Source organism: Psammomys obesus, unplaced genomic scaffold (assembly GCF_907164565.1).
Source record: "Psammomys obesus unplaced genomic scaffold, mPsaObe1.curated_primary_1811, whole genome shotgun sequence".
NCBI lineage: Eukaryota > Metazoa > Chordata > Mammalia > Rodentia > Muridae > Psammomys > Psammomys obesus.
Window position 1 is genome coordinate 32,215,624 of NW_026585797.1, and position 24,223 is coordinate 32,239,846.

The 24,223-nt window shown below is 37.3% G+C and overlaps 1 protein-coding gene across 1 annotated transcript in view; it reads left to right on the plus strand.

Moving 5' to 3' along the window:
* Cep85l (centrosomal protein 85 like) overlaps positions 1 to 24,223 on the plus strand; it is a 99,237-nt gene that overhangs the window by 47,264 nt on the left and 27,750 nt on the right. Inside the window, exons 4-5 of the mRNA XM_055599369.1 lie at positions 10,275 to 10,396; positions 21,965 to 22,082. Coding sequence (XP_055455344.1) covers positions 10,275 to 10,396; positions 21,965 to 22,082 — 240 coding nt within the window. The remainder of the gene's footprint in view (positions 1 to 10,274; positions 10,397 to 21,964; positions 22,083 to 24,223) is intronic.

Consider the following 24,223-nt stretch of genomic DNA (forward strand, 5'->3'; position numbering starts at 1 on the left):
TGTGTGTGTGTGTGTGTGTGTGTGTGTGTGTGTGTGTGTGTGTGTGTAGAATTAAACCTAGCTCATCAGGCTTGGTGGCTCTCTGAACTGTCCTGCTGGTCACTGTGCATACTTTTGAGACATGTTTGCGTGCTTCCTAAAAGGATTTTTAAACTTATCTTCTTGTAAAATATATCATGATGTGTGTGTGTGTGTGTGTGTGTGTGTGTGTGTGTGTGTGTGTGTAAGAGAGATATTGAGTTTTGTTGTTGTTGTTGTTTGTTTTTTGAGACAGGGTTTTTCTCTGTATCCTTGGCTGTTTTGGACTCACTTTGTATACCAGGCTGGCCTCAAACTTACGAAGATTCACCTGCCTCTACCTCCATTGTGCTGGATTGAAGGCATGCACCACCACCGCTGGGCAGAGAAACTGAGTGTTTAAAGTACTGTAGTAGAGGCAAAGGAAAATCAGTTTTTCTAGAAACGTTTTGACAAGAAGTTAGTGTAACAAGTGGTGATTAAATTTAGGCAATTTAAATATTTAACCAATATCTCAAAAGTTGTGGGCTTATTTTTTTATTTTTTAGGTTAGATACTGTGGGGGTGGGATGGTTTTACCCACCTTCTGAGGATTCTTTTTGATTAAAAGTTTGAGAATTACTGTCTCAATATTGAAGTTAGCCAAGGAAAGACTGAGAAAACATTTAAGCAATATTTTCAGTATGATCTGAGCCTGGGAGGACAGGGAATCTTTCTCTGGTACTAGGGAAGACAGGCGAGGAATTCTCCAATGCAAACAATACATTAGGCTCTAACCTTAAAGTTTGTTGAGAGCTGTAGGTTCACTGTTAAAGCCAATTTGCTAGATATCTAAAGACCCAGATATTTAATTTTTCTCAGCTATCCATCAATTAGGATAATCAATTAGGTAGATTATTCATTTTCTTATTAACTATCACAGAATGAAGTACATTGACATTAAGATAGGCCAAGTGGTTTATGAAGATTTGTGTAGTTGTGTACCAATTTATACATATATTTTGTTAATTTTCAGACTATTTTAATTACAATATTTCTCCCCCCCAAATCCTCCTTTTTTACCCCTCCCTGTTCTTTAAATTGTGGTGTTTTTCAGTTGTTACTTCATGCATATATATTTGTATATGTTTATTTATTCCCAAATATAACCTACTGAGTTCATACAGTGTTACTTGTTTGTAATTTTTTAGGGCTGGCATTTTGGCACTGGTTTTCTCTTTGGTGTGCTCTTCCCTGGGGAGGGTCACCTTTCCCAGCTTTCCTCAGTTGCCTGTAGCTCTTTGTATAGGGCTGAGGCCTCATGGGTTTCTCCCTGTCAGTTTGCATGTTTGTTCAGTTTACATTTGAACAGTCATGTTAATGAGAAGTTACAGCTGTAGCTTCATGTGTTACTAGAAGGCACAATCACTCTATTTGGTTTTGGGTTTTGGAGATAGGATTTGTCTGTATACCCCTGGCTGTCTTAGGACCCACACTGTAGAACAGGCTGGCTTCAAACTCACAAAGATCCGCCTGCGTCTGCTTCCCTAGTGCTGGTATTAAAGGTGTGCACCACCACTGCCTGACTGGAGGTACAGTCTTAAAACAAACACCCTGATCCTACCTGCTTTACAGTCTTTCTACTCTCTCTTCTTGAACCTCAGGTATGGGGGTGTTTTGTAGATGCCTCTGTTGGGACTGGGCTCTACAAATCTGTATTTTGATTGGTTGTATTTTTCTTTAATGGTCTTTGTTGCAGAGATATTCATTGATGAGGGGTGAAGATATCAATTTGAGTCTCAGGATAAATATTTATAGATTGTTGTTTGGGATAATGCTGGTTTAGTAAACTGGTTTAGATTCTCCTCCAACATTCATGATTTTACTAGCACTGAGTAGGTAGCTAGGTTTGCAGTACCCAGTTTGTAAAATTTATTAAATGAATCCCAAGTGATAGAAACACTGTAGCCCTCTATGTGTTTTCAAGGAACATGTCAATTAGTATACAACTAATATATAAGTGAAATATTTAATATGTGGACGGTAACTGCAGTAGAGTAAATTAACACTAAGGAGAACAAGAAAGTTCAGACTTATGCATCACGAAGTAGTAGTATGCCTTGTGGTTCTAAGAACTGCAGAACAGGACAGAGCCAGTCAGTCCTCACTCAGAAAGGCAAATGGGATGAACATCAGAAGAGGGAGAAAACAGGGAACAGGACAGGGGCCTGCAGAGGGCCTCTGAAAGACTTTGTCCAGCAAGGTATCAAAGCAGATGCTGAGACTCATAGCCAACTTTGGGCAGAGTGCAGGGAATCTTATGAAAGAAGGGGGAGACAGAAAGACCTGGAGCGGACTGGAGCTCCACAAGGAGAGCAATGGAACCTAGAAATCTGGGCCCAGGGGTCTTTTCTGCAACTGATACTCCAATCAAGGACCATGCATGGAGATAACCTAGAATCTCTGCACAGATGTAGCCCATGGCCTCTCAGTCTCCAAGTGGGTATCCTAGTAAGGGGAACAGGGACTGTCTATGATATGAACTCAGTAGCTGGCTCTTTAATCACCTCCCCTAGAGGGGAAAGCAGCCTTACCAGGCCACAGAGGAGGACAATGCAGCCAGTCAGTTCTGATGAGATCCTTATAGGCTAGAGTCAGAGAGAAGGGGAGGAGGACCTCCCCTATCAGTGGACTGGGGGAGGGGCATGGGAGAAAATGAAGGAGGGAGAGTGGGATTAGGAGGGGAAGAGGGAGGGGGCTGCGGCTGGGATACAAAGTGAATAAACTAATAAAAAATAAATTTAAAAATGTTAAAAAAGAAGCATATCACATGAAACAGACTGAACAAAACCAAAGGAAAGCAAATAGCCCTCAGGTATTCAGTAACTTGCTTCAAAATTGTATAGACCAGGATGCTGTTGTACGTTTAAGATTCCAGTTCAGCTGAGTGACTTTTAGGATACCCTTACAAATGTCAAGTTCATTGTGCTCGATCCGTGCATGCACTCTGTTTATAGTGATGTTCTCACTAGTTTTGTTAAAAGGAAATTTTAGGCCCCCCCCTTTAATTTGGAATCACCATTCACTAAGAAACCTTTAGATCACCACATACAAATGTATGTCACATACAAATGTGACATAACTTTAGCAGGTTTCTAAACTTTTTTTTTTTTTTAATAGACACATATGAACTACTAGGTTTTCTTTTCTTTTCAACTCCTCTTTGTTTGGAGCTGATGGGTATCTGCAATATGATTTGCCATCAACAAGTGAGCTCTTAAAAGATAAATTGTAGGAAAAAAGTAAACATGAAGGCACAGAGACATTAAATAAGCTGGTTCATTTCTCCTAATAGTCCTGAGAATCTGAGGGTTTAATGTATTCCATCTCTAATCTGTCTCATTTGACATATATGCAATGTCAAAATAAAATTGGGAATATATTGAATTCAGTTCTCTTACTTCACTTGAACACTGTGGGTGATTCATGAATCAGGAAGCAATCCATCTGCAAACATAGGAATGTCCTAATGGTGAGTAGAGGCAGGCTTTATGGGCAGAAAAATCCTGAAAGAAGTGGCAAAGGTTCAGAAAAGCAAGTAGACCCTTGCTTTTCCAAATGGCTGAAAATGGGAGGGCATCCTTACCTTTGATTTCAAGTAAACCATACCCTTTTTGATTGAAAAAAAAAAAAAAAAAAATATATATATATATATATATATATAAAATTTATTTTATTTTTTCCAGTTTGACCATGGGATCTCTAGTGGCATCTTTATTTGGTCTCTGTGATGGGGTCTGGGGTAGGAGTGCTGTCTGAACAGGTTTCCCATAGCCGTCATAGTAACATGCTGATTTGTGCTGTGGTTGTATGCCACTCATGGCTCCTTAATATTATTTTCAGTTGCCATTTCTTCTTGCCAAACTCCTTACATTTATGGTTTTTAGGGAGTAAATCTTGTACTTAGTGTTTTTATAAATAATCAAAGGTCATATGTTCTGTTTACACTAAACCAGCTTGGAAATATAGTTATATTTAAAAGTTTATATTAATTTTAGAATAAACATGGAAATTTCATAAATAGTTGATTTATAATTAATTTTTATAGCCAAACTTCTAGTTACTAGTCTAAGGCATTATACTAAATTTTATATATATATATATATATCCCTGCCTTCATATTTTTAAATTTTTTCTTTAAAAATCTCTAAATTATATATGTTTATTGAAGAATTTTTCTTAGTATGAAGAGTTCTTTTTTTTGCTATATTTGGGCATCTTATGTGATTATAAAATTATTAAATATGTATATTGTAAACTTCAATGATTTTTTTTTTTTTAGTATAGAAATATTTGGGAACATTCAATATTAGAATGGATTGAATTAGTCATTAGATATTAAGAACTCTATATTTTTTCCTTCAGAAACCATAAACTAAATAGACATAGATCAGTATTATCTTTTGGCTTTGTAAACCTTTTATACATAAATGTTAGTTTATATGTTGATAATCAGTCTTTCAAATGAATTTGACTTATATTTAAAATCCAGCTTAATATTTTAAAAGGTAGTTTAATAACTTTGAAGAAGTTTCTGTGTTTGATAAAAAGCGAAGAAGATAAGTTTTGCAGGGTCGTAAATATTAGACTGCAATAAACTGAGAGTGTAGACCAGACACTGTCTCAGGATATCAGCCAGGCCAACCTCAGACTCACCATCCTCCTACCTCAGCATCTCTCCATGGAATTACGGGGTTAGGCCAACAAGTCTGTCTTAGAAAATTTTAAATGGCACAATGGCACTTTCAATATATAAAGGAACATTAGAAGTAAAAAATTCTATTTCTATTTCTATTCTGTCTAATAAAGAATATTTAATAAACATATTCTATTTAATAAAAATATTTTAATAAGTTTTAATTTTATTATAGCCTTTATTCCTCAATTGTTAATTGTTTTACAACTAAACACATGCCATGTATCATATGCATCAATCTTTTGTTTGTTGGCATTTTAAAAAATATGATCAATTAACACAGATGTAAACCTAGATTGAGTTTTGAGAGGAAACAATGTTTCTTCCTCTAAAAGAAAGCTGATGGTAATTTATTTGTGTAGTGTGGTGGGGATGAAAACTTCAAAGGCTTTATTTTCTAGCACACATTTTAAAGATATAAGTGTGTATATGTACAAATTCTTACTTTTTTCTTATTGTGTAATTCAATACATTTACACTTTTATTTCAGTAAAGTGTATTGGGATGTTAGGAAAGCATTATAGAGTTAGTAAAAGCAAATTGAAGAAATAACAGCTTCTGAGCCAACTGTGCCTATATCCACCAGAAATTCTGGCACTGGGGAGGTAAGAACATGAAGATCAGGAACTCAAGGTCATCCTGGGCTGTATATAGTATGTTCCAAAACCCGCCAGACAAATTATCTCCTACCTTTCAAAGAAGAAATCCTTAAAAGAGTAGCAGTTCCACAGGACAAATAGTTCCTTATAGAATGCACATATTTGAGGACTTGGGGTCACTCTGATTGGAAGAAATGACTAATGACACTACCAAAAATATTTTGCCATTGTTTCGTTGAAAGATGTGGCAGTGTACTGCATAGATAATAGGCGTAGCTGAATTTCAACTAAATTTGTAGTTCTTTTTAAAATTTTGTAATGTTCCTAGTTTATTTTCATTTCACTTATTGAACTTTGTGAGTTCCTTTTGGCGGAGATATCATTCTTTTACCAAACTGCACTAGTAAGTACTACTTCAGAGAGACTATTCTAGGAAACAGGAAGATTTGCTGTGTTATTTGACATGTTGTGAGTGATACATGAGCTCAGGGACAAAGGCATATGAAGGAGAAAGATAACAACCCTGAAGAACTGCAGAGGTGGTGCTCTAGCTGGTGTCTAGCGCTGCCGTATCTAAGATCAACACTGTTTGTCCAGCCAGAGAGTGCTGAGCTATTTTCAGATGCACTAGAGTACACTTTTGTTAGAAACATTGTTGGCCATTAAGTGGCATATTTGGCAACTTTTCATAGCATCTGGATTTCATCTCAGTAGCATGTTTGGTATTGTTGTAGATATGAGCTATCTTTATTCAATTAGGAGAGGGGAATTTGCCATTTCCAATGACGGGGCAAGGGGAAAGGAGTGTGTGTGTATGTGTGTGTCTCCCTCCTGCGTCTATAAGTCTACATACTCAAATGGGTTATATTTGCATCTAGTAAGAACCTATATACAGAGTAGTTTTGATTTTTCTTTGGTTTCTTGAACTAGTGTTTTCTCCTCTAACTAACAATAATTTATTTTATGCATTTTAGGTAAAACATCTAAATGATGAAAGTTTTTTCTTTCCTAAATTTGCTGATTGTAGAATATGTTTATAATAATGTTTGCTTGTTAAAAAAAATCCTTTTCATAAGCATCACTTTGGTGACAGAAGTTCTGCCCCTTTCTCAGGCTAGCTGACACAGTTACAAGGCCTTATGATTATACATCTTCTCCAACAAGACCACACCTCCTAACCCTTACCAAACAGTTCTACCAATTGAAGACCAAGAATTCAAACATGATCCCATTCAAACCACATTACCTTACTCAAAAATTTTGTTTGTCTTTCATTACATTCAGATAGAAACTACCCATAAAATTATGGCTTTGTTTGATGAATAGTTTTCATTTTTTTAGTCATCTCTATTCCATTAATATCAAACTTACTCAAAAATTATTTAGAAATTGATGTTTTTTTTAAAGAAAATTACTCATTTTATCTAAAATTTTAGACTTGTTGTTATATAGCATATCAGTAAATGCATTAGAAAAACCTCAGAGGGTACACCAAATGTGCCCCTAGCACATTAAGAAATAAAACCACATACTTCCTCTTGCATTAGTTTGAGTGAACCCAAGTTTCGTTATCTCCCTCTTCATGTCCTCCATTTGTCCAAAGTTTGTGTTGAGTAACATATGGATAGTCTTTGTGTTCATTGGATTCATCTGGCTCTGTTGCCTATGTTATTGTCTATTCTGTGTCTGTTGTCTGTCTGTCTCTGTTTTGTGCCTAACCCTAATAAAGGGCTTTGCTCTATGTTTATTGAACAGTACAGAAAACATGGTACAGGAAAGGAATTAAAGATTCTTGATAGAAATTTTTAACATAATTTTGCAAGTAAAGAAATTAACCTAAAATAGCACTCAAAACTTCTCATAAATTTTATCAACCTATATCTTCTCCCAACATTTAGGGTGGATATTTGTTTTGTTTAATGTTACTTTTAACCTGTTGGCTGCTGTTAGCAAATGATACAACATACATACATATACACATGCATACATACATGCCTATATTCTGGGTCTGGAGCATGCCTGGATTTCAGCTGTCGTTCCGTCTACTGAATATAGTCTTCAAGGTAGTATTTAGAGGGCTGATTTGTGCAGGAAGTAGCTTGTCAAAAGAGATGCCATTCATAGATAGGATAGAACCCTCAAGGATCCTTTGTATGCTGGAATACATCTCCTTACTTGTTGCATTGTGGCAGTGGTCTCAATAGTGGGCTCAGCAATGGAGAGGGAAAGTGAAAGGAAGTGGGTAGAGCTAACTCATCAACCACAAGGAAAATACTTGAGTGTTTCAATAACAGGTATATATAAACTTTGACCAGCTTTATAGTACCAGACTTAAATTCCCTCTTGTGGATTAGATCTCACATTCAATCAAAAAGTGGTTGGATTTCCCCACAACAGACTTGCCACTATTCCACATTTTGCCTTGCTGGTTGGTAGTATAACACACAGGTTCCATAACTGAATACTGTGGATGGCAATTTGCCATCAGTGGCTAGCACTGTGAAAGCTAGTCAGCAGGAAGGAAGCTTACAATTCAGTTCCAGGTCAATTCTCTATGTCCAATGAACAGAGTGTGTGGTGTCTTCAGCATAAGGCTTTACTGTCTGGTGGACAAACAGCAACAGTGGCAATTGCCTGCATTATTTTAGAAGACCTGAAGCTCTTGGACCAACAACTTGTGGAGAGGGAGCCCATTTGTGCGCTAAAATGTTATTTAATAATCTATGGTTTTGCTAGCAGCTTAATATATCCACAGAGAATACCTCAGCTAGAGGCCTACTTTCAAGTTAGTTTACCAAGTATCAGCTTTCATTACGTTTTTTCATATATTCATGTAGTTTTTGATGAACCCTTTGTCCACCCCTTCTTCTCTATCTCCTTACCCCTTCCTTCTCCCTTAAACCTTTCCACTCCCAGTATTCATCCTTCTGCTTTCAAATCACATGCATTCTTTTACCTATCACCTTTCAGGCCTCCTTTTATTGCACGCTTAAGGACCCATTTTTAGTTTAATGGCATTGCCATATTGATTTTTATTATTGTTGATATATGTTAAGTATCTGAAAATTTTCTTAAAGTCTAAACATATTTTTGCTAGATTTTGTAATTATAGTGGAGACAAAAAAGCCATCTAAATGATCCACGTAAAAGTTGCTTGTGGGCAATGTTTTATACCTTAGGAAAATATTTGTGATCTCGAAATTTTAATGAAATAAAATGATATAATAATGACAGTTCATAAGTCTGTATACTCAGGTCCTGTGTTTATCTCTTTTCTATGTTAATCCTCCTGGTAATGTTTGTTTGAGCCATGTAACATTTTCATTACTGCTTCCTGAGGTAATAACTGACCTATTTTCAGAAAACTTCTACTTACGCAAAATAATGAATGTAAGATCATATATGTAATGCTACAAATAGACCTTTTGAAGTTTTTATTGTCAATTCTTTATTAGACTTACATTCTTACTTTAGAACATGCTTGAAATTCTTTAATGTACAGCATTTGTAAATGTGGGTTTTTTTAAAATGTAAAAACCAGTTTTATTGTATTTTAACACAGAACTGAGTATCTTCAAGGTCCAATGCCTGTAATGATAACTCCTAAAATTTTCTAGTTTGTCATTAAAACACTCCAGAGATGAGAAAGTTTCTATGGCACTGTATGTCAGGGAAAAGCACAACTGTGTTCAGGCCCTAGACATCAGTGCTGTAGCAAGATTGGGTCCCTGGTCTAAGGAGGAGGTGAAGTTGCCATTTGGGCCACAGTCATCTCGTTCTTCAGGCTTCACAATTTATCCTTTAGTTCCACAAGGATATGGATTAAATTGTCTACTTGTGTGGCGATGACTACAAAAGATCTGTCAGTGGTGCTTGTAGCTTCTCTAAAATAGTGATCTTTTGGTAGTCATGGCAGGGGACATCCTAAAGGAACAGACCTCCTGGAGGAGCCTCTTGGAAACAGGGAAAGGGGTTGGAAGCAGACCAGTCCTTACAACTACCCTTTCTTTGTCATTAGGTAGTCCATGAGCAGGCCCAGGTCATGGTGTAAAGATGCTTCCTGTCAATCAGCAGGAAAAGAAGATATCATATGCTAGAAAGAGCAGGGAGCACAGAGTACTGTCCAGTTGCTCTGGGCCCAGGGAGTTATCTACCAGCTCAGCTGCCTTCTAAGAAATCCTAGTGTCTGTTCAGTGAAAAGTTCCTCAGTTCTTTAGCCATTAGCACCATTGCATTTTCTAGGGGCATTTGGCAATATATTTTGGTAGATTTATGAAGCATGATTACCCTGCAAGAGATGTTCCTGCTCCACAGGAATACACAATGGAGAGCCATCCTTTTTGACATCTCGTGTTTTTTGTCCATAGAGATGACAATGCAGTCTGAAGGTGTGTCTCCATCCTACACTTTCTGAAGCAGTCGGTAAAAGTGCTAGCAAAGCTGCTTTGAATATCCCCGATACTGCCAAATTTAGCTGAAAGTACTGGCATTGCTCATGGTTATCATCATTCTCTTTATGAATAATTAGCCCCCCCCCCCCCATTATCCACCAGCACTTATTAGTCTGCCTTCACCTTCTTTTAAGTGACCCTCCTGGGGAGGTTTGGCAGGAGCGGTTTGAATAGTTTACTGCTTCTAGCTACTAAAGATTTCTCCTTTTGTCCTAAATAGTAAGAGATCAATGAAGATGTCTTAAGTCAGTCCATCATTGAGGGTCAGGCAGGAATCTAAGCCTTCTGGAGGCTGGAAGCAGAACCATGATGGGACTGCTTGTGTATCCTTTTTTTTTTTTGACGTGAAGGAGGGCAAAGGAGATACTTGTTTGTGTTTTTATTTCTTAATGGAAACCATTGGGGAAGTACCGGATGATATGTAAGTGTTCTCTTTAGATAGCATACTAAACGTGTAAACTTTTTGTGCAGGTTTTGACTGGATCATCTCGTCAGAGTTACTCACCTTCTGGCTTTCAGGATTTTAGTAAATGGGAATCAGTGCTGAAAATAAAAGAAGGACTTCTAAGGCAGAAAGAAATTGTAATTGACAGGTGAGTCTGCTTTTTAGTTACTGTTCCAGAATATTAAAAAAAAATGTAGATTAGTGAAACAGTTACAGTTGCATCCACTACTTAGAATCTGAAATTTAAAACAAATTACTGTCTCATGTCTGCCCTCTCCAGTCCCACAGCATGCAGGAGTGGTCAGAACTGAGGATAGGCTTGTCTATCTGATTTCTGACATGCTCTACATTTGCTTTAGTGAAACTCATTGTTTGGAAGATATTTTCTCCTCTTTCTCTGCATGCTGCATCGAATTGTCAGAGCTGCAAGGTGATGGCTTTACATTTGCCTTTGGAGACTGTCAGATCTGGAAAGCCACACTAACGTCATGAGTTATGACTATTATTATTAGATTTGAAACCACATAAATATGAAAAAGATATTTTAAAATTTTACATAGACTAGAGTAAGAATTATGGAAGATATTTTTTTTTATAAAACTGCATGAAGTTTTAATATTTTAGTACCAGAGTTACCAAGAAGAATTCATTTAGTTTTAATGGAAAGTCTCTTGATTATTCTGAGCAATTAATCATAATGTTACTGTGTTATGTTATCTTTAAAATATATGGGTGTACATCATTTATATATACTTTTGGGGTTATCAAGGGTGTTTTAGTAAGATACTTTAGAAATCATTTGAGGAGGATTTTTGTTTTTCTGTAACCAGTGTTAATTGCTGCTTATCTTTGTGTGCAACAATGGGATAAATGAAGGAAGTAAAAGATAGCTGAAGAGCGATGGAGAAAAATGGGTTGAAATAGAAAAGGAAGTTTAACACAGCATCAGCTGCCCAGTTACAGAGCAAAGAGGGAGGAGAAGTAGTAGATACTTCCAGAAGTAGTTTGCTTTCTCATCATGGAGTTGAACTAGGGATTGAGCTTTCAAGAGTAGGCTACTCAGAGCTGGAGATACAGCTCAGTTACGTTCTAGAATGCTTGTCTCATAAGTGCAAGTCCCTGGGTTCAGTACCCAATATCATAAAAGGGGATAAAAACCAATATTAGTACCCAATACCATCAAAGGGGATTAAAACCAGTATTAGCATTTTTAAGTGGTCAGTCAAAAACTAAGGGGTCTGGGAACATGTCTCAATTGGTAGAGTACTTGCCTAGAATATTTAGTACCTAGGTTTGCTACCTAGAACCATCTAAAACTTGGGGTAGTTGAAATGCCTGTATTCCCTGGACTCAGAAGGTAGAGATGAGGGCCGGAGGAGCAAGAGTTTGAGGCTATCTGTGTGTACATACCAAGCTGGAAGCCAACTTGGGCTTCATGGGGTAAGGGAGAAGGAGAAGAGAGGGGATAAAGAGAAAGAAGAGAGAGAGAGAAACAGAAGAGAGAGGGGTTTGGGTGGGAATTGAAAACAGACTGCTCAGCAAGAACAAATCAGAAGAGATACTCACACCTACAACACAGACTCTGCCAGAAACCTGGGCTTGGGACGGTGTGGCAAAGCAATGTGATGGTTTCAAAAGATCACAATTCTTAAATATTGAACTCAAATATATTGAAATGAATGAAATGCCAGAAGATGATTTCATAAGTTTTCTGGTGAGAATGATCAAGGATATGAGAGAGAATATAAATAAAGAGTACCTGGAATGCTAGGAAAGTAAGCAATACAGAGGAAGAAATTAACAGAATGGTTGGGGAAAAAATCAACAGTATGGATGAAAATTTAGCAGCATAAACGTATTTGAGGTTTAAAAAAAAGTGTTGGAAGTGAAAAAAAACAGAAAATATTATTAATTGGCTTGACCAAATAGGAGAAGCACCATCAAAAATGGAGAATGGCATTGATAAGATACCACATGCAGCCATCAGTAAAGAAAAGCAAATAAGCGTGTACAAAATGTTCTAAGAACTCTTGGATATGATGAACAAACCAAACCTAGGAAACCACGGGTGGATTAAGGAGATGAGATAAACACCCAAGACATACTGAATTTAGTCAATGAGATTACAGTAGTAAATTTCCCAAGCCATAAAAATGAAATAGGTGTTCAAATTCTAGCCATTTTAGACAATTTAAATTAGACCTATAACCATCAGAGAGACTGAAGCAGTAATGTTTCACAAAAAAATATAAAGTAATAATATCAACTTTAGCTAAGATAATAATAATAGTAGTAGGAAAAGGATAATACAAATGAAGAGGTCATGTTCATTTATAGATAATATGATTTCTTTCATATTGGGGGAGGATGATATACTTAAAAGACCATAAGGAGTCCACTTAAAACTCTTGGCCCTGACAAATACTTTCACCAAAGTAGCAGAATATAAAATAAAAAAATTTAAAAATAGCTTTTTCATACACCAATAAATAAACATACCAAGAAGTGATGGGAGAATCCCATTCACAATGGCATCGATAAAAATAAAATACTTAGGAATAAACCTAACCAAAGAAGTGAAAATTTTCTACAGTGAAAAGTTTTTAAGACACTGAGGAAACTGAAGAAAATACTTAGAAGATGAAAAATCCTCCTGTGCTCATGGATTAGCTGAAGCAACCTTTTTTTTCCTTTTTTTTTTATTAATTACACTTTATTCATTTTGTATCCCCCCATAAGCCCCTCCCTCCTCCTCTCCCAGTCCCACCCCCCCTTTTTGCATGCATGCCCCTCCCCAAGTCCACTGATAGGGGTGGTCCTCCTCTCCTTCTTTCTGATCTATCAGAAATGGCTGTATTGTCAGGGTTCTAGGTTATCTCCATGGATAGTCCTTGGTTGGAGTATGAGTCTCTGGGAAGTTCCCTGTGTTCAAATTTTCTCGTTCTGTTGCTCTCCTTGTGGAGTTCCTGTCCTCTCCAGCTCTTACTATTTCCCACTTCTTACATAAAATTCTAGTCACTCTGCTGGTCAGTTGGCCATCAGGCTCAGCATCTGCTTTGACACTCTGCACTGCAGAGGCGTTCAGAGGCCCTCTGTGGCAGGTTCCTAGGTTGTTTCCTGTTTTCTTCTTCTTCTGATGTCCATCCTCTTTGCCTTTCAGGATGGGGATTGAACATTTTAGTTAGGGTCCTCTCTTTTGCTTAGTTTGTTTAGATGTACAGATTTTAGTGGGTTTATTCTATGTTGTATGTTTATATGAGTGAGTATATACTGTGTGTGTCTTTTTGCTTCTGGGACAACTCACTCCGGATGATCCTTTCCAGGTCCCACCATTTACCTGCAAATTTCATGATTTCCTTATTTTTCATTTCTGAGTAATACTCCATTGTATAGATGTAGCACAGTTTCTGCATCCATTCTTCAGTTGAGGGGCATCTGGGTTTTTTTCAGCTTCTGGCTATTACAAATAAAGCTGCTGCAAACATGGTTGAGCAAATGTCCTTTTTGTGTACTTGAGCCACTTTTGGGTATATGCCTAGGAGTGGTATGGCTGGATCTTGAGGAAGCGCTATTCCTAGTTGTCTGAGAAAGTGCCAGATTGATTTCCAGAGTGGTTGTACAAGTTTACATTCCCACCAGCAGTGGAGGAGGGTTCCCCTTTCTCCACAACCTCTCCAGCATGTGTTGTCACTTGAGTTTTTTATTTTGGCCATTCTGATGGGTGTAAGGTGAAATCTCAGGGTTGTTTTGATTTGCATTTCCCTAATAGCTAATGAGGTTGAGCATTTCTTTAAATGCTTCTCTGCCATTCGATGTTCCTCTACAGAGAATTCTCTGTTAGCTCTGTTCCCCATTTTTTAATTGGCTTACTTGGTTTGCTGCGTTTCAGCTTCTTTAGTTCTTTATATATACTAGATATGAGTCCTCTGTCAGATAAAGGGTTGGTGATGATTCTTTCCCAATCTGTAGGCAGTCGCTTTGTTTTGATGACGGTGTCCTTTGCTTTACAGAAGCTTTTCAGTTTCATGAGGTCCCATTTATTTATTGTTGCTCTTAGAGCCTGTGCTGTTGGTGTTCTGTTCAGGAAGTTTTCTCCTGTACCAATGAGTTCTAGGGTATTCCCCACTTTTTTTTCTAGCCGATTTAGAGTATCTGGTTTAATGTTGAGGTCTTTGATCCACTTGGACTTCAGTTTTGTGCAGGGTGATAAGTATGGATCTATTTTCATTTTTCTACATGTAGACATCCAGTTGGACCAGCACCATTGGTTGAAGATGTTATCTTTTTTCCATTGTACGGTTTTGGCATCTTTGTCAAAGATCAGGTGTCCATAAGTGTGTGGGTTTATCTCTGTGTCTTCTGTTCGGTTCCATTGATCCACCATTCTGTTTCTATGCCAGTACCATGCAGTTTTTATAACTGTTGCTCTATAGTACAGCTTGAGATCAGGGATGGAGATACCTCCAGAAGATCTTTTATTGTAGAGGATTGTTTAGCAATTCTGGGTTTCTTGTTATTCCATACGAAGTTGTGAATTTTTGTTTCCAGGTCTGTAAAGAATTGCGTTGGTAATTTGATGGGAATTGCGTTAAATCTGTAGATTGCTTTTGGTAACATGGCCATTTTTACTATGTTAATCCTGCCAAGCCATGAGCATGGGAGATCTTTCCATCTTCTCATATCTTCTTCTAATTCTTTCTTCAGAGACTTGAAATTTTTTCATACAAGTCTTTGACTTGCTTGGTTAGGGTTACACCAAGGTACTTTATGTCATTTGTGGCTATTGTGAAGGGTGTTGTTTCCCTAATTTCTTTCTCAGCCATTTTGTCTTTTGTATACGGGAGTGCTACTGATTTTTTTTCAGTTAGTTTTGTATCCGGCCACTTTGCTGAAGGTGTTTATCAGCTGTAGGAGTTCCCTGGTAGAGTTTTGGGGGTCACTCATGTATACTATCATATCATCTGCAAATAGTGATAATTTGACTTCTTCCTTTTCCATCTGTATCCCCTTGATCTCCTTCAACTGTCATATTGCTCTAGCAAGGACTTCCAGCACTATGTTGAAGCGATATGGAGAGAGTGGGCAGCCTTGTCTTGTCCCTGATTTCAGTGGGATTGCTTTAAGTTTCTCTCCGTTCAGTTTGATGTTGACTATAGGCTTGCTGTATATCGCCTTTACTATGTTTAGATATGTGCCTTGTATCCCTGATCTCTCCAATACTTTAAACATGAATGGATGTTGGATTTTGTCAAATGCTTTTTCAGCATCTAGGGAGATTATCATGTGGTTTTTTTTCTTTCAGTTTGTTAATATGGTGGATCACATTGATGGATTTCTGTATATTGAACCACCCCTGCCTACCTGGGATGAAGCCTACTTGGTCATAGTGGATAGTATCTTTGATGTGTTCTTTTATTCGGTTTGCAAGTATTTTGTTAAGTATTTTTGCATCAATGTTCATAAGGGAGATTGGCCTGAAATTCTCTTTCCTTGTTGAGTCTTTGTGAGGTTTAGGTACCAAGGTGACTGTGGCTTCATAGAATGAGTTTGGTAATGTTCCTTCTGTTTCTATTTTGTGGAATAGTTTGAAGAAGAATTGGAGTTAGCTCTTCTTTGAAGGTCTGGTAGAATTCTGCGCTGAAGCCATCTGGTCCTGGGCTTTTTTTAGATGGGAGACTTTTGATGACCGCTTCTATTTCTTTGGGGGATATAGGACTGTTTAATTGATTTACCTGGTCCTGATTCAGCTTTGGTAAGTCAAATAGATCAAGAAAATTGTCCATTCCATTTAGATTTTCAAATTTTGTGGCATATAGACTTTTGAAGTATGTCCTAATGATTGTTTGGATTTCCTCAGTGTCTGTAGTTATGTCCCCCTTTTCATTTCTGATTTTGTTGATTTGGATGGTGTCTCTCTGCCTTTTAGTTAGCTTGGCTAAGGGTTTGTCGATCTTGTTGATTTTCTCAAAGAACCAGCTCTTGGTTTCATTGATTCTTTGAATTGTTTTATTTGTTTCTAATTGATTGATTTCAGCCCTGAGTTTGATTATTTCCAGCCGTCTACTCCTTTTTGGTGTGTCTGCTTCTTCTTTTTCTAGGGATTTTAAGTGGGCCATTAAGTTGCTTGAATGAGCTGTCTCGAATTTCTTCTTGAAGGCACTTAGTGCTATGAACTTTCCTCTTAGCACTGCTTTCATTGTGTCCCACAAGTTTGGGTATGTTGTGTCTTCATTTTCATTGAGTTCTAGGAAGACTTTAATTTCTTTCTTTATTTCTTCCCTGACCCAGCTTTCATTTAGTAACAAGTTGTTCAGTTTCCATGTGTGTGTAGGCTTTTTGCTATTTCTGTTGTTGTTGAAGTCCTAGCTGAAGTAATCTTATAGAAATGGCTAAATTACCCAAAGCCATCTACAAAGTCAAGGAAATTACCATCAGAATTCCAAAGATATTTTTAGAATTGAAAAAAAATCAATTAAAAAATTTCTTTTGGGAGCTAGGGATACAATTCATTTGGTAGAGTGCTTGCCTACCCAGGTTCAATTCCATCCTCACATAAACTTGGTATGGTGGTGTGTGCCTATAGTCCTAGCACTCTGGACATAGGGGTGGGGCAGGGGAGAAGTTCAAGGGTCCATTTGTGTTAATCTTCTTTGATGAGGTTAGAGAGTTGCAATATTCTATTGATAATAGTAAGCAAGGACCATGCATGGCTATAACCTAGAACCCCTGTTCAGACATAGCCCATGGCAGCTCAGCATCCAAGTAGGTTCCTTAGTAAGGGGAACAGGGACTGTCAATGACATGAATTCAGTGGCAGGCTCTTTGACCTCCTTCTTTTCCCCCCACCCCCACCTCGATGGAGGAGCAGCCTTGCCAGGCCACAGAGAATGACAGTACAGCCAGTCCTGATAAACTAGGGTTAGATGGAAGGGGAGGAGGACCTCCCCTATTAGTGGACTTAGAGGGGGGCAGGGAGGAGATGAGGGAAGGAGGATTGGAATGAGGGAGGAGGCTACAGCTGGGATACAAAGTAAATAACCTGTAATTAATATAAAAAATAAAAATAAAAAAATAAGTATTGATAAATCAGTTTGTGCCAGGCATGGTTGGTACATGCCTGTAATCCCAGCACACTGGGAAGCAGAGGCAGGCAGAACATTGGGAGTTCGAGGCCAGGGTGGTCTACAAAGTGAGTCCAGGACAGACAAGGCTACACAGAGAAACTCTGTCTCAAAAAATAAAACAAACAAAAAAAAATTAAGTCAGTTTGATAGTATGTCCATTTATTAAAATAATAGGCTCTCCCTCTGAGGCTTATGACTTATGCAGCCATGGGTTCTTCACCAGTTGATAGTGCCAGCCATGAGTACTGTCCTCTGCCTTCCCCTTGAGGCTCAGATATCATTATGGAAGTTCTTGTAAAACAGTGTTTTACCATGATAGGATTTTTGCACACAAGCATTCACAGCAGTTGTGGTCACTTGTACAAGCCCTGCTCCAAATGAAGCCAGTCAAAATCCCAGCATGGATCCTGGAAGGGATCATAGAGTCCTGCCCCAGGCAAAGGCCTGTTGGCAGTTGATGTCTTCTGGGTGGAGAGAGAGTTGGATTTCTTTAAGGATGTAGTTCCTGGTGTGTTGTCCATCCACTGGTCGCTGGCCCTATACTCATGTACATATGGGAAGTTGTGGTCAGGGTCTAGAAGGAATTAGAACAGGGTGTGGATATAAGCAAAATACACTGTATACATGTATGAAATTCTGAAAGAATAAACACACACATGCACACACAAACAAGAAGTTCAAAGTCACACACATTGGGCCCTCCTACATCAAATTACTCACTAAGAAAAATACCCTACAAGCTTGCTTACATCCCAATCTTATGGAGTTGTTTGTTTTTTTTTTTTTTTTAACTTCTGTCAAGTTGACATAAAACTATGCAGCACATTGTGATAAGTGGAAGCACTTGATAGCAAGGGCATGAAGAGAATGTCCTAGCATGTTCACATTATCTTTGTGGAAAAGACAAGAATATTCTTGGCTCTTCCACATGATCAAAGATAATACTTATAATACATAACACTAGGTATATTCCTTTCTTGTGCTTGTATTTGCTTAAGGTAGCTATAAACACTACCTCTTATATTACTTGCTTTAGTTTATGAGAAGTGCTCTGAGATGGCTGGAGGCAGTTTCACTGGCTGAGGTGGCTCAATAGTTGACAAAGAATTAAAAAGTCAGCATGGGAATAGACATAATCTGCAGAGTGAATAGACAGCCCACAGAATGAAAAAAAAAAAAAAAACTTTGTCAACTTTATTTTATGTGAGTTTAATAATTTGGATATATAGAGTATTGTAAAAATTAACATCACAAAATTAAGTCATCCAGTTAGTAAATGGCCTAATGAACTGAATAGACTACTTCTGAAGGAGGAACACAAATAGCCAGTAAATACTTGGAAAATTTTGAAAAATGTAATTTTGAACTGCTTTTGTATTCCATCTGACTCTAGCCAGAATGCTTGTTTTCAAGAGATCATGTGGCAACAAATAGTGGTGAGGGTATGGGAAGAAATCAGTTCTTATTCACCCTGGTAGGAATAGAGAATGGCACAGCCACTGTAGGGTCCCGTAGAGGTTCTTTTTTTTTTTTAATTTAATTTAATTTTTTTAATTATTAGTTAAATTTTATTAACTCTGTATCCCAGCTGTATCCCGCTCCCTTATTCCCTCCCAATCCCACCCTCCCTCCCTCAGCTTCTCCCTGCCCCTTTCCAAGTCCACTGATTGGGGAGGACCTCCTCCCCTTTCATCTGACCATGTTTTATCAGGTATCTTCAGGACTGGCTTGCAGAGTCCTCCTCTGTGGCCTAGCGGACTGCTCCTCCCTTGGGGGGTGGGGAGGTCAAAGAGCCTGCCATTGAGTTCCTGTCAGAAATATTCCCTGTTTCCCTTACTATGGGAAACCAATTGGTTACTGAGCTACCACGGGCTTCATCTGAGCAAAGGTTCTAAGTTATATCCATACATGGTCCTTGGTTGAGTGTCAGTCTCAGAAAAGACCCCTGTACCCAGATATATTTGGTCCTTGTGGAGCTCCTATCCTTTCCACGTCATACTAAATCCCCTTCTGCTGAAGGTTTGGTTATGAGTCTTAGTATCTGTTTTGAAACACTGCTAGGTAGAGTCTTTCAGATGCCTTCTGCGGTAGATTCCTGTCATTCGTCCAATGCACATTCCATTTGTCCTTCTAAGTGAGGATTGATCATCTTCGCCTGTGTCTGCTTTCTTGTTTATCTTCTTTAGGTGTATAGATTTCACCATGCTTATCATATCTTGTAGGTCTATATAAGTGAGTATATACCATGTTTGTCTTTCTCCTTTTTGGATACTTCACTCAGAATGATCTTTTCTAGATCCCACCATTTGCCTGCAAATTTCATGATTTCCTTGTTTTTGACTGCTGAGTAGTATTCCATTGTGTAAAAATACCACAATTTCTGTATCCATTCCTCCGTTGATGAACATCTGGGAGGTTCTTTTTTTTATTTTTATTTTTTATCTGGGAGGTTCTTTAAAGAACTGAAATCCATGTGATTCATCCATATCATTTTGGTATATACTTGAAGATCTCTTAAGTCAACATGCCACAGAGATACTTGTACATTCGTGTTTATTGTTGAACTATTCACAATAACCCAGACTTGTAACCAGCCTAGATTCTGTAAAAAGATGGATGATAAATATGTGATGTTATACACAATGGAATTTTATGCAGCCCCAACCATGACATACTCAGAAAAATGGATGGACTCTCTTATGTGTGGAATCTAAATTTAAAATTTTATCTTCCTCCCTCCCACCATCTGTCCCTCCCTCCCTCTCTCTCTCTCTCTCTCTCTCTCTGTGTGTGTGTGTGTGTGTGTGTGAGTGTGTGAGTGTGTGATGAAACTGGGAATAGGATCATGAGAAGGAAGAGATCTTAAATGAGGGCGGAATAATGGAATACATGTGATAAGAAAGCTTAAGGAGGGAAGGAAAGGAGCTAGATATAAGTATTCAGAAGACCTGGGGGAAAAATGTTAGGAAAGAGAACATGCGAGCAAAATGTGACACATGTATGGTGATGCCATAATGAAACTTTACTTTTATGCTAACCAAAGAGGAAAGAATCAATAGTAAAAGTGGTATTAATGGTAACTTACAGTAAGTATACTTTTCTTTGAGATGGACACTGTAGTGAGGAATGGTGGTTATTTTACATCATAGTTATCAGTTAAATTTGAACATTTAAATACACTTTTGATAGTTTATTTTTTATTGTAGTTGTTTATATTAATGCATATAGAATTATTGAATCAGTATTTTTAAATATATTGTTTCACTTTCAGCTGGTCAGTTCTTTTTTTAATTAAGATTTTATTTTTTTAATATTAGTTACAGTTTATTAACTTTGTATCCCAGCTGTATCCCACTCCCTCATTCCCTCTCAATCCCAGTCTCCCTTGCTCATCATCTCCCTACCCCTTTCCAAGTCCACTGATAGGGGAGGGAGGTCCTCCTCCCCTTCCATCTGACCCTAGGTTATCAGGTATCTTCAGGACTGGCTGCAGTGTCTTCCTCTGTGGCTTAGCAGGGCTGCTCCTCCCTCAGGCGGGGGTTGGGGGTGGTCAAAGAGCCAGCCATTGAGTTCATGTCAGAAATAGTCCCTGTTCCTCTTACCCACTTGGATAATGTCAGCTGGTCGGTTCTACAAATCAATACTAACATTGATGAGCTACCATTAGAATTCTACTGAATCAAACACATGGTCCCCAGCAATCTTTCCTTTGGTTCAGACACCAGCTACAGATGAGAGCCAGGCCACATCCATCTCAGACAGTTATTCCAACTATGTTAACAGGAAAAAAAAAAAATTTGCCTAACTTGGAGATTTAGGGCAGGAAAAGAATTACAATATGTAAATGTATAATTTCTAAGAAAACAATTTAAAAAGCCAAAAAATATATCTGTTAATTTTTGTGAAAAAGGTATTTTTCCTATTAAATGTCCTCTGAATAGTTTCTAGTGAGGAGTTTTAAATATGTAGTTTAGACATTAATACATAGACTTCCATTTGTTTATATACATATATTACATATATCAATATTATGTTGTAGATAACATCTTCCATTCTTGTTTTTGTGTGTATCTCTGTGTGTGTAGGCATGTGTAGTACATTCATATGTACTTACAGGTGTAGGTGCATATGTGTGTACATATGCTTGGATATATTTATATGTGTGTGTAGACCTAAAGTTGATCTTAGATGTCTTCCCAGAACCTTCTCCCCTGTATTTATTGGGGCAGGATCTCTAGCTGAAACAAGGGTTTCCAATTCCAGCTAGAGCAGCTAGCCATCTTGCTCTGGGGATCCTTTGTCTCTGCATACTGAATACTATAGGCAGCTACCACACTTGCATTCTAGGGATTTGAAGCTGCTCTTCAAGCTTAGGTGTCAAATACTTTTATACCAACCATCTCTCCAACCTCATGGTTTTGTTTTGTTTTGTTTTTTTACATAAGAAAAGTGTTTAATAATTTCTCCCAGTGGTTGAAATGAGACAACACTTTTACACATTTTTGTAAAAGAATTAGCATACTAAAATTTCTCTTCACTATTTCTTAGAACAGTTTATTCTTCATAATGTGACTTTCCTTTATGTTCTACAGGCAGAAGCAACAAATTAACCACCTACATGAAAGGATAAGGGATAATGAACTGCGGGCACAGCATGCCATGCTAGGACATTATGTAAATTGTGAAGACTCTTATATGAGTAGTTTACAGGTAAGACTTTGTCGTTGATTAATAAATCTGTACTTAGATTTATTTATATCATTAGGTTTATTTATCTTATTAGAACGCCTTAAATCAGTGTTTTGAAATGACAGTGAGTTTGCATAATTCATGCTTGCCTGAGAAAGGTGCCCAACTACTTTTTCCCTTTGTCCTTTCACATCCCTTTCCCACAGCATGCTGAGTAAGCTTCCATCCATATCATAAACATATCATAAACAGATAAAATCTTTTATTCTGTTTGAGTTCTCTACATTTATAAAAAATCCCTAAGAATATGCATTGTTTTGTTTCCTACATTTACATTTAGTTTCTATTTTATAGAAATCATAATTTATTCAACCATCTCTTACTCATGAAAATTAAGGTTGTTTGCTATTTGGGTATATTATAAATATATTTTTTATAGATATTTTTTTGCTCCTCACATCTTTGTAAATTAAAGCTCTGAGAAATGAAATTTCTGTTATATATATGCATATGTATATGTTTAAATGTATATTCTACATATGGCTTATTTTTCTTAACATGATGATCTCCATTTCATCCATTTTCTTGCAAATAACAGTTTCATTTTTCTTTAGAGATGATCGAAACTTCATCCTGTGTCATACATTTCCTTTATTCATCTATTGGCATCTAGGCTCCATATTTTGTCTGTTGCAAGTCGTGCAGCAGTAAGCATGGGTGGGAGTGTCTCTGGTATGCTTAGCTTCCTTCCTGCTAGGGATGGTCGTGCTGGATCATGTGTCAGCACTGTTTACTCTTTTGAAGATCCTCCAAACTGTTTTCATAGCAGCTGCACCTGTTTACATTCCTACCACTGTGCTTAATGGCTCCTTTTCCCTGGCTTTCCTGGCTTAAGAAAAAACAAAAAACAAAAAAACATACATTCTGATTAGAGGTAAAATTTTGTGGTAAGCATTTCTCCATGGCTAAGGTGTTGATCGTTTCTTTAAATATTTATTAACTATTGTATTTTTTTCTTTTGAAAATTGATCATTTATTGATTGGATATTTTGGTGGGATTTCTGTTGTTTGTTTTGACTTTTCATTTAGTTCCTTTTAGATCCTATGTGTTAATCCAATGTTGAATATATAGTTGCCAAAGACTTTCTCCCATTTTGTAGACTGTCTCTTCACTGTTGAAAATTTGATTTCATAGTTCCATATGTCAGTTCCTTCAGTTGCTTCCTGAGCTATGGGATATTTTTCCAGAAGCCCTTGCGTGTGTCTATATTTTTGGTATTTTTTTTTTAACATTTATTAATTATGTATGTGCATATGTGTATGTCCTTTTGAGTATGTGCCATTCTGAGGATGTGGTCAGAGGACAAGCTGTAGGAGCTGGTTATTTTTTTTTTTAATTTTTTAATTTTTTTTTTTTTCATTCAGGACTCAAAATCAGGTCTTAAGGTTTGGCAGTAAACACCCTTTCCTGCTGAGCTCTCTCACCAGCCCATCTTTATATGTTTGGTGGTGTTTTTCTTTAAGATTTTCATAGTTTCAGGTCTGACATTAAGGCTTTGAATGTATATTTTAACTTACTTATGTTTAAAGTGAGAGGTATGTACCTTTTGTCAGTTTTCTGTAAGTAAATATCTAGTTTTTTAGGACCATTTTGGTGAAGACTCTTTCCTCCAATATGTTTTTGTACCCTTGTCAAAAATTGGGTGGCTGTATCTGTGTGGTGTTATCTGTGGTACCAGCGTTTTATCTTTTATGCATTTCTTTGAGCCAATATCATGGTAAATTTGTTACTATGGATATGTAGTATAATTTAAGGTTAGCTGTTATGGCGTTATTGCTCTTTCTCCTTAGGATTACTTTTGCTATTCAGAATTTTTGTTGCTTTCATGTTTCTTTTCTCTTTCTTTCTTTCTTTCTTTCTTTCTTTCTTTCTTTCTTTCTTTCTTTTTCTTTCCTCCCTTCCTTCCTTCCTTCCTTCCTTCCTTCCTTCCTTCCTTCCTTCCTTCCTTCCTTTCTTTTTCTATGAAGAATTGTAGGATTTTTTTTTTAATAATAATTTATCCATTTCTGCAGTTTTAATTCTGTCAGTCTGTTACCATGGGATGGATGGTGGGGGGTTTCTATCAATGTGCTAATTTCTTTTGAAAGAAATTGTTCAATTT